The sequence below is a fragment of the Phyllobates terribilis genome, unplaced genomic scaffold (genome assembly GCF_046119375.1).
Source record: "Phyllobates terribilis strain yellow unplaced genomic scaffold, ASM4611937v1 Scaffold_1__5_contigs__length_1240528914, whole genome shotgun sequence".
Lineage (NCBI taxonomy): Eukaryota > Metazoa > Chordata > Amphibia > Anura > Dendrobatidae > Phyllobates > Phyllobates terribilis.
The window spans coordinates 797530526-797545180 of NW_027362761.1; the positions used below are offsets into that span (position 1 = coordinate 797530526).

Consider the following 14655-nt stretch of genomic DNA (forward strand, 5'->3'; position numbering starts at 1 on the left):
ATGTGGTATTAACCATCAGAGATAATATTGGGTAGTGGTTACCCTCTGCATGTGCATTTAAGGGGTTAGTACATTTTGTGGATGGGCCTTCACTCAGTGATTGTCAGCACTGAGTTTTTACTTGTGTTTTAATATATTTTTGTGTCTTTTGACGTATGTATTCATGTTAAATAAAATGTATATATATTTTTCTACATCTAATTATTTATTGGTGATCATGGCTTTTATAGTATACCTCTGTTTCCCTTTGAATTTACAATGTGCATGATTGACCACCACTCCACTTATAAGTGTTAATTCCCAGGCAATGAGCAGGACTTGCCATATTCATACAGTTGTTAGTGTAATAAATTATATTCTGTCATCTCCACATATGGATTATAGAATGATTATTCTTTATTAAATTGTGTCTTATTTAACAGGTAGCTCTTTTAGTTGCAGCTGAATTCTGGGAACAAGGTGACTTGGAAAGAACTGTACTTCAGCAACAGCCTATTGTGAGTGAATGTATTTTATATTGAATAATCATATTATGAAATGGTCATCTTACTAATGTTATGAAATGGTCATCTTACTAAGAACCCCTCCTTCATATAGATAGCAGGATGCTTTCATAAGACAGAGTAAATCAAAGTAGTTATTACTCCCCCCTAAGGATAAGCGAAATCCAATGGTAAAGTTCGGGGTCCATACTGGACACCTTTTGTCCGGTACCGAACCCCAAACGCGGACTTACTAATGTACATCCGGTTTACTGTTCGGGTTCGCCAGACAAGTATTGGCATAGCTGTGATTGGCTGGAGCACCATGTGACCTGGTCTGTATAAAGGCCGGATCATGAGCGCTGTCGCTATTCTGTTCTTATTAGTTTAGGCACAGGATGTAGCTGGAATGAGTAACAGAATCTGACTGTACAAAAAAGTTGCTGTGTGTACTTTCAAACCTCGCCTTGGGAGTACTGTGGCCAAAGCCGCTGTGTGCACTCAGCAGCACCTTCCTCTGGTGCACGCAGGCAACAGGATGTTATGCGTCCTTTTGTAGGCCCTAATACCACTACACGAATGATGAGACCACAAGATGTTGAAAAGATGTTAGATGGTTGAGAGTGCCTCCAGTTCTTTCGCATTACCTTCCACCCAGTCCACTGCAAAAATTGCAGAGTTGGCACCTGAGGATCATGGTCATACAGCTTCCATTTCACCCTGTGCAAATAAGCCAAGAAGTTGGAGCCCCAAGTCATGCAGCAGTCTCTTCTGCTACCACAGCACATATCAGATGATGACGAAACTCAGTTGCCAACTGCAGTGCCTTTCTGCAGTGTGCAGACTGACAACGAGGACAGGGTTGAGGAGTCAGTGGAAAATGATGCGGGGGATGATGAGGTCCTAGACACCGCATGGAGCAGAGGCCATCCTAGTGACGTGCGTAGTTTGGAGGAAGAGGATGTCGCCACACTTCTCAGCAGGACAGCAAAAGAGGGAGCAGGGTGCAAAGGCACAGCGGGCGGCCTCTAGCCAGTAAGTTGGCTGCTACTGCCCACTGCGCCGCTGAAATCAGCACAACAAAGACAGCTCCAAAGAGCTCCCTGGCGTGGCATGGGTGGTTTGCATGCTGTGTTGTCAGACTCTGAAACGAGACTTAAATCTTCTGAACCTGAGCACCAAGTGCATGGCAAGGCATCTCAATTCCAAGCACAAGGTGCAGTGGAGTACCTTAAAAAGCATGACAGATCTGAGCCTCCTCCTGCTCTCTTTTGCTATGGTCTCAGCCTCTTCTTTCCGCTCGTGATCAACAGGGGCACCTGCCTCCCTGCAAGAGAGGATGTGACCTCACCTTCACCGAGCATCACCACACTGTCCCATGGAAGTGTTCAGCTTTCCATCCCCCAAACTCTTGTGAGAAAGAGGAGATACCCCCCTAGCCACCCATAAGCTGTGGCACTGAATGACAGCATTTCCAAATTACTGGCCTTTGAAATGCCGCCATTCCTGCTGGTGGAGACAGACAGTTTTAAAAAACTGATGGCAGTGGCTGTCCCGAAGTACATTGTTCCCAACTGCCACTACTTTTCCAGGCAGGCCATCTCTGCCCTGCACCGATACGTGGACCAGTAAACATGGCAAGGGACATTACATCTCCCTCACTGCCCACTAGGTAAATATAGTGGTGGCTAGGACAGAGAAGGACGGTGTTCTAGCTCACTTCCTACCACCACCTTGGATGTTTATCTGTCCAGGTTGCCTCCTCCTCCTACTACGCTTACTCCACCACCTCCTCATCCGGTCACAGTAAGACCTGCACCACCAACTTCAACACAGCAAGGGGGAAACGACAGCAGGCTGTTCTTAAACTCCTCTGTTTGGCGGACAAATCCCATAACATGCAGGAGCTGTGGACTGGGATCAAACGGCAGACAGATGAGTGGTTGCCGGTGAACCTCAAACCTGTCCTGGTGTTGTGCGATAGCGGACGAAATCTCGTGGCAGCAATTGGCCTAGCCAGTTTGACGCACATCCCTTGCCTGGCGCATATGCTGAACTTGGTGATGCAGAGCTTCCAGAAAAACTACCCACATATGTCAGAGTTGCTGCTGAAAGTGGGGGTAGTGTGTGCTCGATTTCGGCATTCTCACCCTGCTGCTGCTCGCCTGTCTGTGCAGCAGCGTCACTTCTGCCTTCCCGCTCACCGGCTGATATGCGATGTATCAACAAGGTGGAACTCCATCTTGCATATGCTGGAGAGACTCTGAGCAGCAGCAGGCAATAATGGAGTTTGAGCTGCAGCATGCACGGCTGAGTCGCTCCGCGGAACAACACCACTTCACCACCAATGAGTGGGTCTTCATGTGTGATGTGTGTGCCGTGTTGCACAGCTTTGAATACTCCACCAATATGGCCAGCGCTGATGATGCCATCATCAGCGTTACTATAGCACTTATATGCCTACTGGAAAAAACAAATCAGGCAAAGATGGATGAGGCGGTGGCACAGGGGGAAGAGGAGCAGGGCCAATTCACACCATTATCACGCCTGTCATCCACATATGGCTCAGAGGGTGGGTTACTGTCCCAACAATGGCCAGGTACCCTACTGTACAGCCAGGGGACAGTTTGGGAGGTTGAGGAGGAGGAACAACTGCGTTCACAACAGGGTGGCACTCAGATCAGCTCACGGGCATCAGTTGAACATGGTTGGGGGGAAACAAAAAATCCAGACAATACACCTCCCACTAAGGACAGCTTGTCGTTGCCTCTGGGCAGACTGACAAACATGAGCCAATACATGCTGCTGTGCCTGCGCAACGACCACCGAGTTGCCCATATTATCACTAGTGCAGATTACTGGGTGGCCACACTGCTGGATCCCCATGACAAGAACAATGTACCATCATTACTTCCATCACTGGAGCAGGAGCACAAGATGTTTAAATACAAGCACATGCTGGTAGAAAGACTACTGATCAGTTTCCCACCTGACAGCAGGAACTCAATGGAAGAACAAGGCAGAGGCAGAGGAGAAAGTCGGCAACTCAACTGGGGCACCGCCAGCACCTCGGAAGGCAGGGATAGCATGGCTGAAATGTGGGAAAACTTTATGAACACGCCACAGCATACAGCACCACCATGTAATAAGATACATATTAGCAGGCGCCAGTGTGACAACAACATGGTGGAGGAGTATCTGTCTACACATCTACAAGTACTAACTGATGGGTCTGCCCCATTTAACTTTTGTGTTTCCAAATTGGACACATGGGCTGAGCTTGTCCTTTATGTCTTGGAGGTACTGGCCTGGCCTGCCCTGCAGCAAGTGTACTGTCGTAATGTGTGTTTAGCACTAGTGATGAGCGAGCATGCTCGCTACTGCTCGGTGCTCGCCCGAGCATCTCACTGCTCGAGATGCTCGGCGCTCACCGAGTATTTCCGGGTGGCTCGGGCGGGAACTCGGGTCCCCTCCCTGCATGTTTGGCGCTCTTTATAGAGCCAATGAACATGCAGGGATTGCCTGCCATGCACTGTAATGCCGCAGCCATGTTGGTTGTGGGCATTACAGTGATTGGCTGACCGCACAGCGTCATCAGGTCTATATCAGACCTGGCACCGCCATGCTCGTCACAGTCACTCCGGATCAGATAGTGTAGGGAGAGGAGCTGCTGCGTCAGGGAGAGATTTGATTGTGTATTAGGTAGTGTAGAGAGAAAAACCGTACATTACACATATCCATCTTAATAAACAGTCCTTCTGAGGACTAATCCATCTGCAGAGATATCAGGCAGGCAGGGTGTATAGGCAGGCAGTGTATATAGCAGACTGCAGTGCATATAGCACAAGAGGCTCCATTGCAATTCTGCCTTCTGCTGCTGTTAGATATTTCTATACAAAGGCCCAGGTCTCAGGGGCCAGGAATACTTTTCTTTGGATCTTAATCCTCATTATTTGCTTAAAAAGCAATCCAGAGAACACCGTTTTTCTGCGCCATTTGCTCGTGTAGGGAGAGGTGCTGCTGCGTCAGGGACAGATTTGCTTGTGTATTAGGTAGTGTAGGGAGAAAAACCGTACATTACACATATCCATCTTAATAAACAGTCCTTCTGAGGACTAATCCATCTGCAGAGATATCAGGCAGGCAGGGTGTATAGGCAGGCAGTGTATATAGCAGACTGCAGTGCATATAGCACAAGAGGCTCCATTGCAATTCTGCCTTCTGCTGCTGTTAGATATTTCTATACAAAGGCCCAGGTCTCAGGGGCCAGGAATACTTTTCTTTGGATCTTAATCCTCATTATTTGCTTAAAAAGCAATCCAGAGAACACCGTTTTTCTGCGCCATTTGCTCGTGTAGGGAGAGGTGCTGCTGCGTCAGGGACAGATTTGCTTGTGTATTAGGTAGTGTAGGGAGAAAAACCGTACATTACACATATCCATCTTAACAAACAGTCCTTCTGAGGACTAATCCATCTGCAGAGATATCAGGCAGGCAGGGTGTATAGGCAGGCAGTGTATATAGCAGACTGCAGTGCATATAGCACAAGAGGCTCCATTGCAATTCTGCCTTCTGCTGCTGTTAGATATTTCTATACAAAGGCCCAGGTCTCAGGGGCCAGGAATACTTTTCTTTGGATCTTAATCCTCATTATTTGCTTAAAAAGCAATCCAGAGAACACCGTTTTTCTGCGCCATTTGCTCGTGTAGGGAGAGGTGCTGCTGCGTCAGGGACAGATTTGCTTGTGTATTAGGTAGTGTAGGGAGAAAAACCGTACATTACACATATCCATCTTAACAAACAGTCCTTCTGAGGACTAATCCATCTGCAGAGATATCAGGCAGGCAGGGTGTATAGGCAGGCAGTGTATATAGCAGACTGCAGTGCATATAGCACAAGAGGCTCCATTGCAATTCTGCCTTCTGCTGCTGTTAGATATTTCTATACAAAGGCCCAGGTCTCAGGGGCCAGGAATACTTTTCTTTGGATCTTAATCCTCATTATTTGCTTAAAAAGCAATCCAGAGAACACCGTTTTTCTGCGCCATTTGCTCGTGTAGGGAGAGGTGCTGCTGCGTCAGGGACAGATTTGCTTGTGTATTAGGTAGTGTAGGGAGAAAAACCGTACATTACACATATCCATCTTAACAAACAGTCCTTCTGAGGACTAATCCATCTGCAGAGATATCAGGCAGGCAGGGTGTATAGGCAGGCAGTGTATATAGCAGACTGCAGTGCATATAGCACAAGAGGCTGCCTTCTGCTGCTGTTAGAAATTTCTATACAAAGGCTCAGGTCTCAGGGGCCAGGAATACTTTTCTTTGGATCTTAATCCTCATTATATGCTTAAAAAGCAATCCAGAGAACACCGTTTTTTCTGCGCCATTTGCTTGTTGGCACTGCAGAATACAGCCAGGTACTTTCCATATTAGAGCTCTAGAAATCCAGCTATTTAAAACTCTGTTTTCTCCGTCACATGGATCACATATACATTGTCAGAAAATACCGCCATTTCTGGTGTCCATTAAAAATTTCCTTTAGTGTGTCAGTGAAGCAATTCACCGCAGTTTGTTGTTCAAACTACTCACCTACAGGCCAGGTATTTAAAACTCTGTTTTCTCCGTCACACAGATCACATATACGTTGTCAGAAAATACTGCCATTTCTGGCCTCCACTAAAAATTTCCTTTAGTGTGTCAGTGAAGCAATTCAGCGCAGTTTTCTGTTCAAACTACTTACCTACAGGCCAGATATTTAAAACTCTGTTTTCTCCGTCACACGGATCACATATACGTTGTCAGAAAATACTGCCATTTCTGGCCTCCATTAAAAGTTTCCTTTAGTGTTTCATTGAAGCAATTCACCGCAGTTTGCTGTTCAAACTACTTACTGTAACGGGTCTGGGAGGTGGAACCTCTGAGCAACGATACAAAGGGGCAGTCCTTGTAAGGAAGCGGGTGGCTCCCAGGGTAGGCGGGCAGGTAGTCACGGCAAGTGACGGGGACAGTCTCTGGGTAGAAGGGCAGGAGGTCACGGCAAGTGACGGGGACAGTCTCTGGGTAGAAGGGCAGGAGGTCACGGCAAGTGACGGGGACAGTCTCTTGACAGGCTGGTGATCACAGTAAGTGACGGCTGAGCCTCCAGGTAGACTAGCAGGCAGGTAGCAGGTGGAGGCTCCCAGGTGAGCGGGCAAGAGTCTCTGGACAGGCAGGTGGTCACAGCAGGTGATGGCAGAGCCTCCAGGTAGGCTAGCAGGCAGGTAGCAGGCGGACGCTCCCAGGTGAGCGGGTAAGAGTCTCTGGACAGGCAGGTGGTCACAGCAGGTGACAGCAGAGCCTCCAGGTAGGCAAGCAGGCAGGTAGCAGGTGGACGCTCCCAGGTGAGCGGGCAAGAGTCTCTGGACAGGCAGGTGGTCACAGCACGTGACGGCAGAGCCTCCAGGTAGGCTAGCAGGCAGGTAGCAGGTGGACGCTCCCAGGTGAGCAGGCAAGAGTCTCTGGACAGGCAGGTGGTCACAGCACGTGATGGCAGAGCCTCCAGGTAGGCTAGCAGGCAGGTAGCAAATGAGCGCTCCCAGGTGAGCGGGCAATCAGATCCATAGACAGACTGGCAGGGCTGGTAGGCAGACTGTCGGACCGCAGGAATGTAAGCAGATAGACAAATATCAGGCAGGTATCAAGCAGGAATCTGGCAGGTAACTGGCAGGTATCCGGTAACGGGACCTGAGGGCTGAAGCAGAGTGATAGGCTATGCAACAACATTGCTCGGGCACCTCCATTTTGGAGGAGGTGCCTTATATATGGTGAGGTCCTCCGGCCATTGGCCGGGGACTCCTTAGGACGGCGCGTGCGGCCCCTTTAAGAGAGGGGGAGCGCCCGCGCGCGCGCCCTAAGCACAGTGGCCGGGAAGCAGCGCGTGCTGCCAGCAGAGCGGGAGGAAGATGCCGGGCACGGAGCGGAGAGGTGAGGGGAACAGCGTCCCTGCCTAGCAGGAGGCAGGGACGCCGAAGCTACAGTACCCCCCCTTTAGGCCCCCCCTTTTTTAGGCCAGACAGAAATTTATCAAGGATGAGAGGGGCATGGATGTTCTCCCGGGGCTCCCACGTTCTCTCCTCAGGACCAAACCCATTCCAATCTACTAGAAAAAAAGGTCTTTCCTCTTACCCTTTTGGTGGCCAGAATGTTCTCTACCTCAAACTCGTTTTCAGCGGAAACCGGAGCAGGAGGCGTACCTGTAGACTTGGAAAAAGAGTTAAGTACCACGGGTTTGAGGAGAGATACATGGAAGGAGTTAGGGATCCGCAAGTTGGCCGGGAGTTTCAATTTATAGGCCACCGGATTAATTTGTTTGATAACTTCCAGTGGGCCGATGAACCGAGGCCCTAACTTGTAGGAAGGAATCTTGAGCCGAACATACTTGGACGAGAGCCAGACTTTATCTCCAGGACGGAATTGTGGAGGATCCAGGCGTTTTTTGTCAGCGTGTTTTTTCATTCGCTCGGACGACTGAAGGAGTGCGGATCGGGTACTCTCCCAAATGGAGGAGAATTCGCTAACGAGAGATTCCGCAGCCGGATTGTCCACTGAGGTGGAGACGGGAAATGGGATCCGAGGATGCTGACCGAAGACTACAAAAAACGGGGATTTAGAGGAAGATTCGCTCTCGTGATTATTGTAAGAGAACTCGGCCCATGATAGGAGATCCACCCAGTCCGAATGGTGGGCATTAACGAAGTGCCGGAGGTAACTGGTCAGGATCTGATTGATCCGCTCCACTTGACCATTGGACTGTGGGTGGTAAGCGGAGGAGAAGTCCAGGGTGACGTTAAGCAGCTTACATGTGGCTCTCCAGAAGTGTGAGGTGAACTGAACCCCACGATCCGACACGATGTGGAGGGGCAGGCCATGGAGACGGAAGATGTGGCGGATAAAGTCTTTAGCCAGCTTGGGTGCAGACGGGAGACCGGGCAGGGGAATGAAGTGAGCCATCTTGGAAAAGCGGTCAGCGGCCACCCAAATGACCGTACAACCGGCAGAGACAGGGAGATCCGTTATAAAGTCCATAGCTATATGCTGCCACAGGGCAGCTGGTACTGGAAGAGGAAGGAGGCGACCGGCTGGCAGGTGTCTCGGAACCTTGTTGCGGGCGCAGGACACACAGGCTGAAACAAAGTCTATTACGTCCTTGTGCAGGGTAGGCCACCAGTAATGCCGGGTAATAAGCTGGAGGTTTTTTTTCTGACCGGCGTGGCCAGCTAGCTTAGATGAGTGACCCCAGTGTAGGACCTTCTTCCGATCAGGTACTGTGACGAACGCCTTACCGGGAGGGAGACGATTTAGATTCACGGGGGCCACCTGCATTACTCTGGCGGGATCAATGATGTGCTTAGGCTCCTCCTCTAGATCAGACACCAGGAAGGATCGGGACAAGGCGTCAGCTTTGATGTTTTTGTCTGCCGGGCGAAAATGAAGAACGAAATCAAAGCGGGCAAAAAACAAGGACCACCGGGCTTGGCGCGGGTTAAGTCTCTGGGCGCTCTGGAGGTAAGCCAAGTTCTTGTGGTCCGTGTAAATAATTACCGGGTGAAGAGCCCCCTCGAGCAGGTAATGCCACTCCTCCAGTGCCAGCTTAATGGCCAATAACTCTCAGTCTCCTATAGAATAATTGCGCTCAGAAGGGGAGAAGAGTTTGGAGAAGAAGCCGCAAGTTACCATTCTTCCGGAAGACGACTTTTGGGTAAGTACCGCTCCGGCTCCAGAGGAGGAGGCGTCCACTTCCAGGAAGAATTGTTTGTTGCCGTCCGGACGATGCAGCACCGGGGCGGAAGAGAAAGCCTGTTTTAAGGAAAGAAAGGTTTCCTCTGCTTCGGGCGGCCATTTTCTGGGATTAGTGCCCTTACGGGTGAGCGCAGAGATTGGGGCAGTCCGGGAAGAGAAGTGCGGTATGAAGAGGCGGTAATAGTTGGCGAAGCCCAGGAACCGCTGAATAGCCTTCAACCCCTCTGGTCAGGGCCACTTCTGGATGGCAGACAGTTTCTCAGGATCCATTCGTAGGCCGGTCTGAGAGATTATGTAGCCCAAAAACGGAAGCGAGGTCTGCTCAAAGAGGCACTTCTCATATTTAGCATAGAGGTGGTTCTGCCTGAGCCTGAGCAGGACCTGACGAACATCCCTCCGGTGAGTGAGAAGATCCGGAGAGAAGACCAAGATGTTGTCCAGGTACACCACTACGCAGGAGTAGAGAAGGTCCCGGAAGATGTCATTGACCAACTCTTGAAAGACGGCGGGAGCGTTACAGAGACCGAAGGGCATTACCAGGTATTCATAGTGGCCGTACCGGGTGTTGAATGCCGTCTTCCATTCATCCCCCTGACGGATACGGACCAAGTTATACGCCCCACGGAGGTCCAGCTTGGTGAAGATTCTAGCCCCCCTCAGACGGTCAAATAATTCCGGAATGAGCGGAAGGGGGTATTTATTCTTCACCGTGATCTGGTTAAGGCCTCTATAGTCTATACAGGGACGGAGTGAGCCGTCCTTCTTTTTGACGAAGAAGAAGCCTGCTCCCGCCGGGGAGGTCGATTTCCAGATAAATCCCCGGGCCAGATTCTCCTCAATATATTCAGACATGGACCGGGTCTCAGCAGCGAACAAAGGGTAAATACGTCACGGGGAGGAGTAGCGCCGGGCATCAGGTCGATTGGGCAGTCGTATGGTCTATGAGGGGGTAATGTCTCTGCCTCCTTTTTATTAAAGACGTCCGCATAAGACCAATAGGGAACCGGAAGACCAGGTAGATTGGCTGGGGTAGGAGAAGGACGGACAGGATGGACAGGAACTAAACAAGTCTTATGGCAGTCCTGTCCCCAGCGAAGGACTTCTCCGGTCTGCCAATCAAGCACGGGTGCATGTTTCTGAAGCCAAGGTAGGCCTAGCAAGAGGGCGTGAGAGAGTCCAGGCAGAACATGAAAGAAGATGCTCTCAGAGTCCAGCATTCCCACCTGCAGGGTTATGGATTCGGTGATGAGTTGGATAGGATGTGGTAAGAGACCCCCATCTACGGCAGCGACAGATAAGAGTACAGCTAGGGGTTTGGTGGGAATGCGGTATTTCTCTACCAGGGACTGAGAAATGAGATTTCCGGCAGCTCCAGAGTCAATTTGGGCTAGTTCAAAATAATGGTTCTCCCCGCAGATGATAGAGATCGACAGCAACAGAGATGGAGAGGGTTTATACTTGTCTAGGACGACCTCTCTGAGAGATCCTAGACACAGGCGTTTCCCGACCTCTCCGGGCAGGAACGGATCCGGTGCTCCTTACTGCCACAGTAGAAGCAGCTCCCCTCGGCTCGGCGTAACTCTTGACGGGTCTTGACCATCTTGGTCTGGTCGACCTGCATAGGTTCGGGTGAGTGCGCCTGGGTAGTAACGGGAGAAGTGATGGGTTTCTGGAAGGTAGGGGCTAGACGTGGAAACCTCCTATCACGGGTGACCTCTTTGGCGCGCTCCTGGAACCGGATGTCAATCCGGGTGGCAAGAGTTATTAAGTCGTCGAGAGTGGTAGGAATGTCCCGACCGGCGAGTTCATCTTTAATACGGCTGGACAGACCCTCCCAAAAGACAGACACTAGGGCGTCGTTTTTCCAGGCCAGCTCCGAAGCAAGGGTACGGAACCGTATGGCATATTGGCCCACGGTGAGATTTCCTTGACGTAGCAGAGATGATGCGGATGAGGTCTTCCGTCCTGGTTCGTCAAAGACTTTCCGGAAAGCCGTGAGAAAGGCTGGCAGGTTGGACACCAGGGGGTCTCCTCTCTCCCATAGAGGATTTAGCCAAGCCAGTGCCTCTCCCGTGAGATGGGACATGTGAAGGCTACTTTGGCTCGGTCGGTGGAAAACTGGTGTGCCAACAGTTCGAAGTGCAGAGTGCACTGGTTAATGAAGCCCCGTGCCTGGCTGGGATCTCCGCCAAAACGAGGAGGAGCGGAGAGGCGGGGACCGGGAAGAGATGCCATGGTGTTGATGGGCTGCGGCGGTGCCGGGGTAGTAAGTGTGCGTGTGGAGGCACCTCCCAAAGAGGTAGACAATGTGTCCAGGCGGGAGTTAACACTACGCAGGTGACTCAGGATGGACTCCTGTTGGGACCTCTGACGGGAAAGTTCATGACATAAGTCCGAGAGCGAGGGAGCTTGGGTGCCACCGGGTTCCATGGCCCGAGCAAACTGTAACGGGTCTGGGAGGTGGAACCTCTGAGCAACGATACAAAGGGTCAGTCCTTGTAAGGAAGCGGGTGGCTCCCAGGGTAGGCGGGCAGGTAGTCACGGCAAGTGACGGGGACAGTCTCTGGGTAGAAGGGCAGGAGGTCACGGCAAGTGACGGGGACAGTCTCTGGGTAGAAGGGCAGGTGGTCACGGCAAGTGACGGCTAAGCCTCCAGATAGGCTAGCAGGCGGGTAGCAGGTGGACGCTCCCAGGTGAGCGGGCAAGAGTCTCTGGACAGGCAGGTGGTCACAGCAAGTGACGGCTAAGCCTCCAGATAGGCTAGCAGTCAGGTAGCAGGTGGACGCTCCCAGGTGAGCGGGCAAGAGTCTCTGGACAGGCAGGTGGTCACAGCAAGTGACGGCTGAGCCTCCAGGTAGACTAGCAGGCAGGTAGCAGGTGGAGGCTCCCAGGTGAGCGGGCAAGAGTCTCTGGACAGGCAGGTGGTCACAGCAGGTGATGGCAGAGCCTCCAGGTAGGCTAGCAGGCAGGTAGCAGGCGGACGCTACCAGGTGAGCGAGTAAGAGTCTCTGGACAGGCAGGTGGTCACAGCACGTGACGGCAGAGCCTCCAGGTAGGCTAGCAGGCAGGTAGCAGGTGGACGCTCCCAGGTGAGCGGGATAGAGTCTCTGGACAGGCAGGTGGTCACAGCACGTGACGGCAGAGCCTCCAGGTAGGCTAGCAGGCAGGTAGGAGGTGGACGCTCCCAGGTGAGCGGGCAAGAGTCTCTGGACAGGCAGGTGGTCACAGCACGTGACGGCAGAGTCTCCAGGTAGGCTAGCAGGCAGGTAGCAGATGAGCGCTCCCAGGTGAGCGGGCAATCAGATCCATAGACAGACTGGCAGGGCTGGTAGGCAGACTTACAGGAATGTAAGCAGATAGATAAGTATCAGGCAGGTATCAAGCAGGAATCTGGCAGGTAACTGGCAGGTAACTGGCAGGTATCCGGTAACGGGACCTGAGGGCTGAAGCAGAGTGATAGGCTATGCAACAACATTGCTCGGGCACCTCCATTTTGGAGGAGGTGCCTTATATATGGTGAGGTCCTCCGGCCATTGGCCGGGGACTCCTTTGGACGGCGCGCGCGGCCCCTTTAAGAGAGGGGGAGCGCGCGTGCGCCCTAAGCACAGTGGCCGGGAAGCAGCGCGCGCTGCCAGCAGAGCGGGAGGAAGACGCCGGGCACGGAGCGGAGAGGTGAGGGGAACAGTGTCCCTGCCTAGCAGGAGGCAGGGACGCTGACGCTACACTTACCTACAGGCCAGGTATTTAAAACTCTGTTTTCTCCGTCACACGGATCACATATAAGTTCGCTCCAAACTCAGTCATTTGTAGTGACCGTGGAAGATACTGTCCTTCATTTAAAATGGGCAAGGCACGTGGCAAGGGACGGGGAACTGGACGTGATGGTAATAGTGCATGCAGAGGCCGAGGACAAGGCTGTGGGCAAGCCGAAATTGTGCCACAACAAACACCCACATCTTCTCGCCTGACCTTCCTGTCCCAATTTCTAGGGGACCGCAGCACACCACTATTGAACCCAGAGCAGTGACAAAAGGTTGTTGGTTGGACAGCGGATAATGCTTCCAGTCACTTAGCCACCACCACCACCCTGTCTTCCACACGGTCAAGTCTCAGTAGCCGTGAGTCTGGACCGCATATTCCTCACCCTGATCCTCCTTCTCCCACCATGCCGAGTACCCAGAGGCAACTGATCCTACACTTGGACACTCTGAAGAGCTGTTCACTTTTCCATTTATAGATTCGGGTCTCTCGCCCGGTCCACTTGAAGTGGGGCAAGAGGAGATCGCGTGTAGCGATGCCCAAATATTTGAGCAGCCACGGTCACACAAAGGCGACGGTGGGAAAGGGTCACAAGAGATAGACGATGATGAGACACAATTGCCAGAAAGTTAGGAGGAAGACCAGGGTACGGAAGTGGAAGACGAGGTGTTGGATGATATAGTAACTGACTCAACCTGGCAGGAGGACATGCAGAGCGAGGACAGCAGCACACAGGGGGAGGGAGGTAGAGTACCCCAACAGGCAGGAAGAAGCAGTGTGGTGGCCGCAGACAGAAGGCAGGCAACCGTTCCCCGTAACACCAACACGAAGGAAGTTGCCAGTACAACTGTTAGGTCTTCCCGAGTCTGGTTGTTTTATAAAGATTCTGCCAATAACCCCAAAAAGGCCATTTGCACCACCTGCCAGGCCAAAATCAGCAGGGGTGGCAAAACGACCAGCCTGACCACCACCAGCATGATCAGGCACATGGCAGCAAAGCACCCACTTTGTGGGCCGAACCCCAGGGTCCAGGAACAGTGTCTGTGGGTGGCACTATTGCTTCTTCCGCTGTTGTGCATGCAAGCCAATCCCCTGTCCATGGTGCATGCGAAGACGCCTCCTGTCCTGCACCTGCCGTTGCACACTCTCAAGTAGCAGCATCAGGAAGAACGTCCATGTCCTTGTCCCAGTGCAGCGTTCAGTTGTCCATACCCCTGTCCTTGGAACATAAGCGCAAATATGCAGCCAACGCCCTACAGCCCACACTAAATTCTCACATTTCATGACTGCTTGCGCTCGAAATGTTGCCTTTTAGGCTCATGGAGATGGAAGCATTCCGCAACCTGATGGCGGCGGCCGTCTCTCGGTACTCGGTCCCCAGCCGCCACTATTTCTCCCGGTGTGCCATCCCCGCATTACACAAGCACGTGTCCCAAAACATTAGCCGTGCTCTCAACAACACAGTTACCGGTAAAATCCACCTAACCACGGACACGTGGACAAGTGCTTGTGGGCAGGGATGGTACATCTCGTTGACGGCACACTGGGTTAACATAGTGGAAGCCGGGACCCAGTCGGACCTTGGGACGGAACACGTCCTCCCGACGCCAAGGATTGCGGGCCCTAGGTCAATCAGGGT

The 14655-nt window shown here is 52.0% G+C and overlaps 1 protein-coding gene across 1 annotated transcript in view; it reads left to right on the forward strand.

Annotated features, from left to right (window-relative positions):
• PDE6B (phosphodiesterase 6B) overlaps positions 1-14655 on the forward strand; it is a 154203-nt gene that overhangs the window by 110401 nt on the left and 29147 nt on the right. Inside the window, exon 19 of the mRNA XM_073655205.1 lies at positions 423-497. Within this exon, the coding sequence (XP_073511306.1) occupies positions 423-497 (75 nt within the window). The remainder of the gene's footprint in view (positions 1-422; positions 498-14655) is intronic.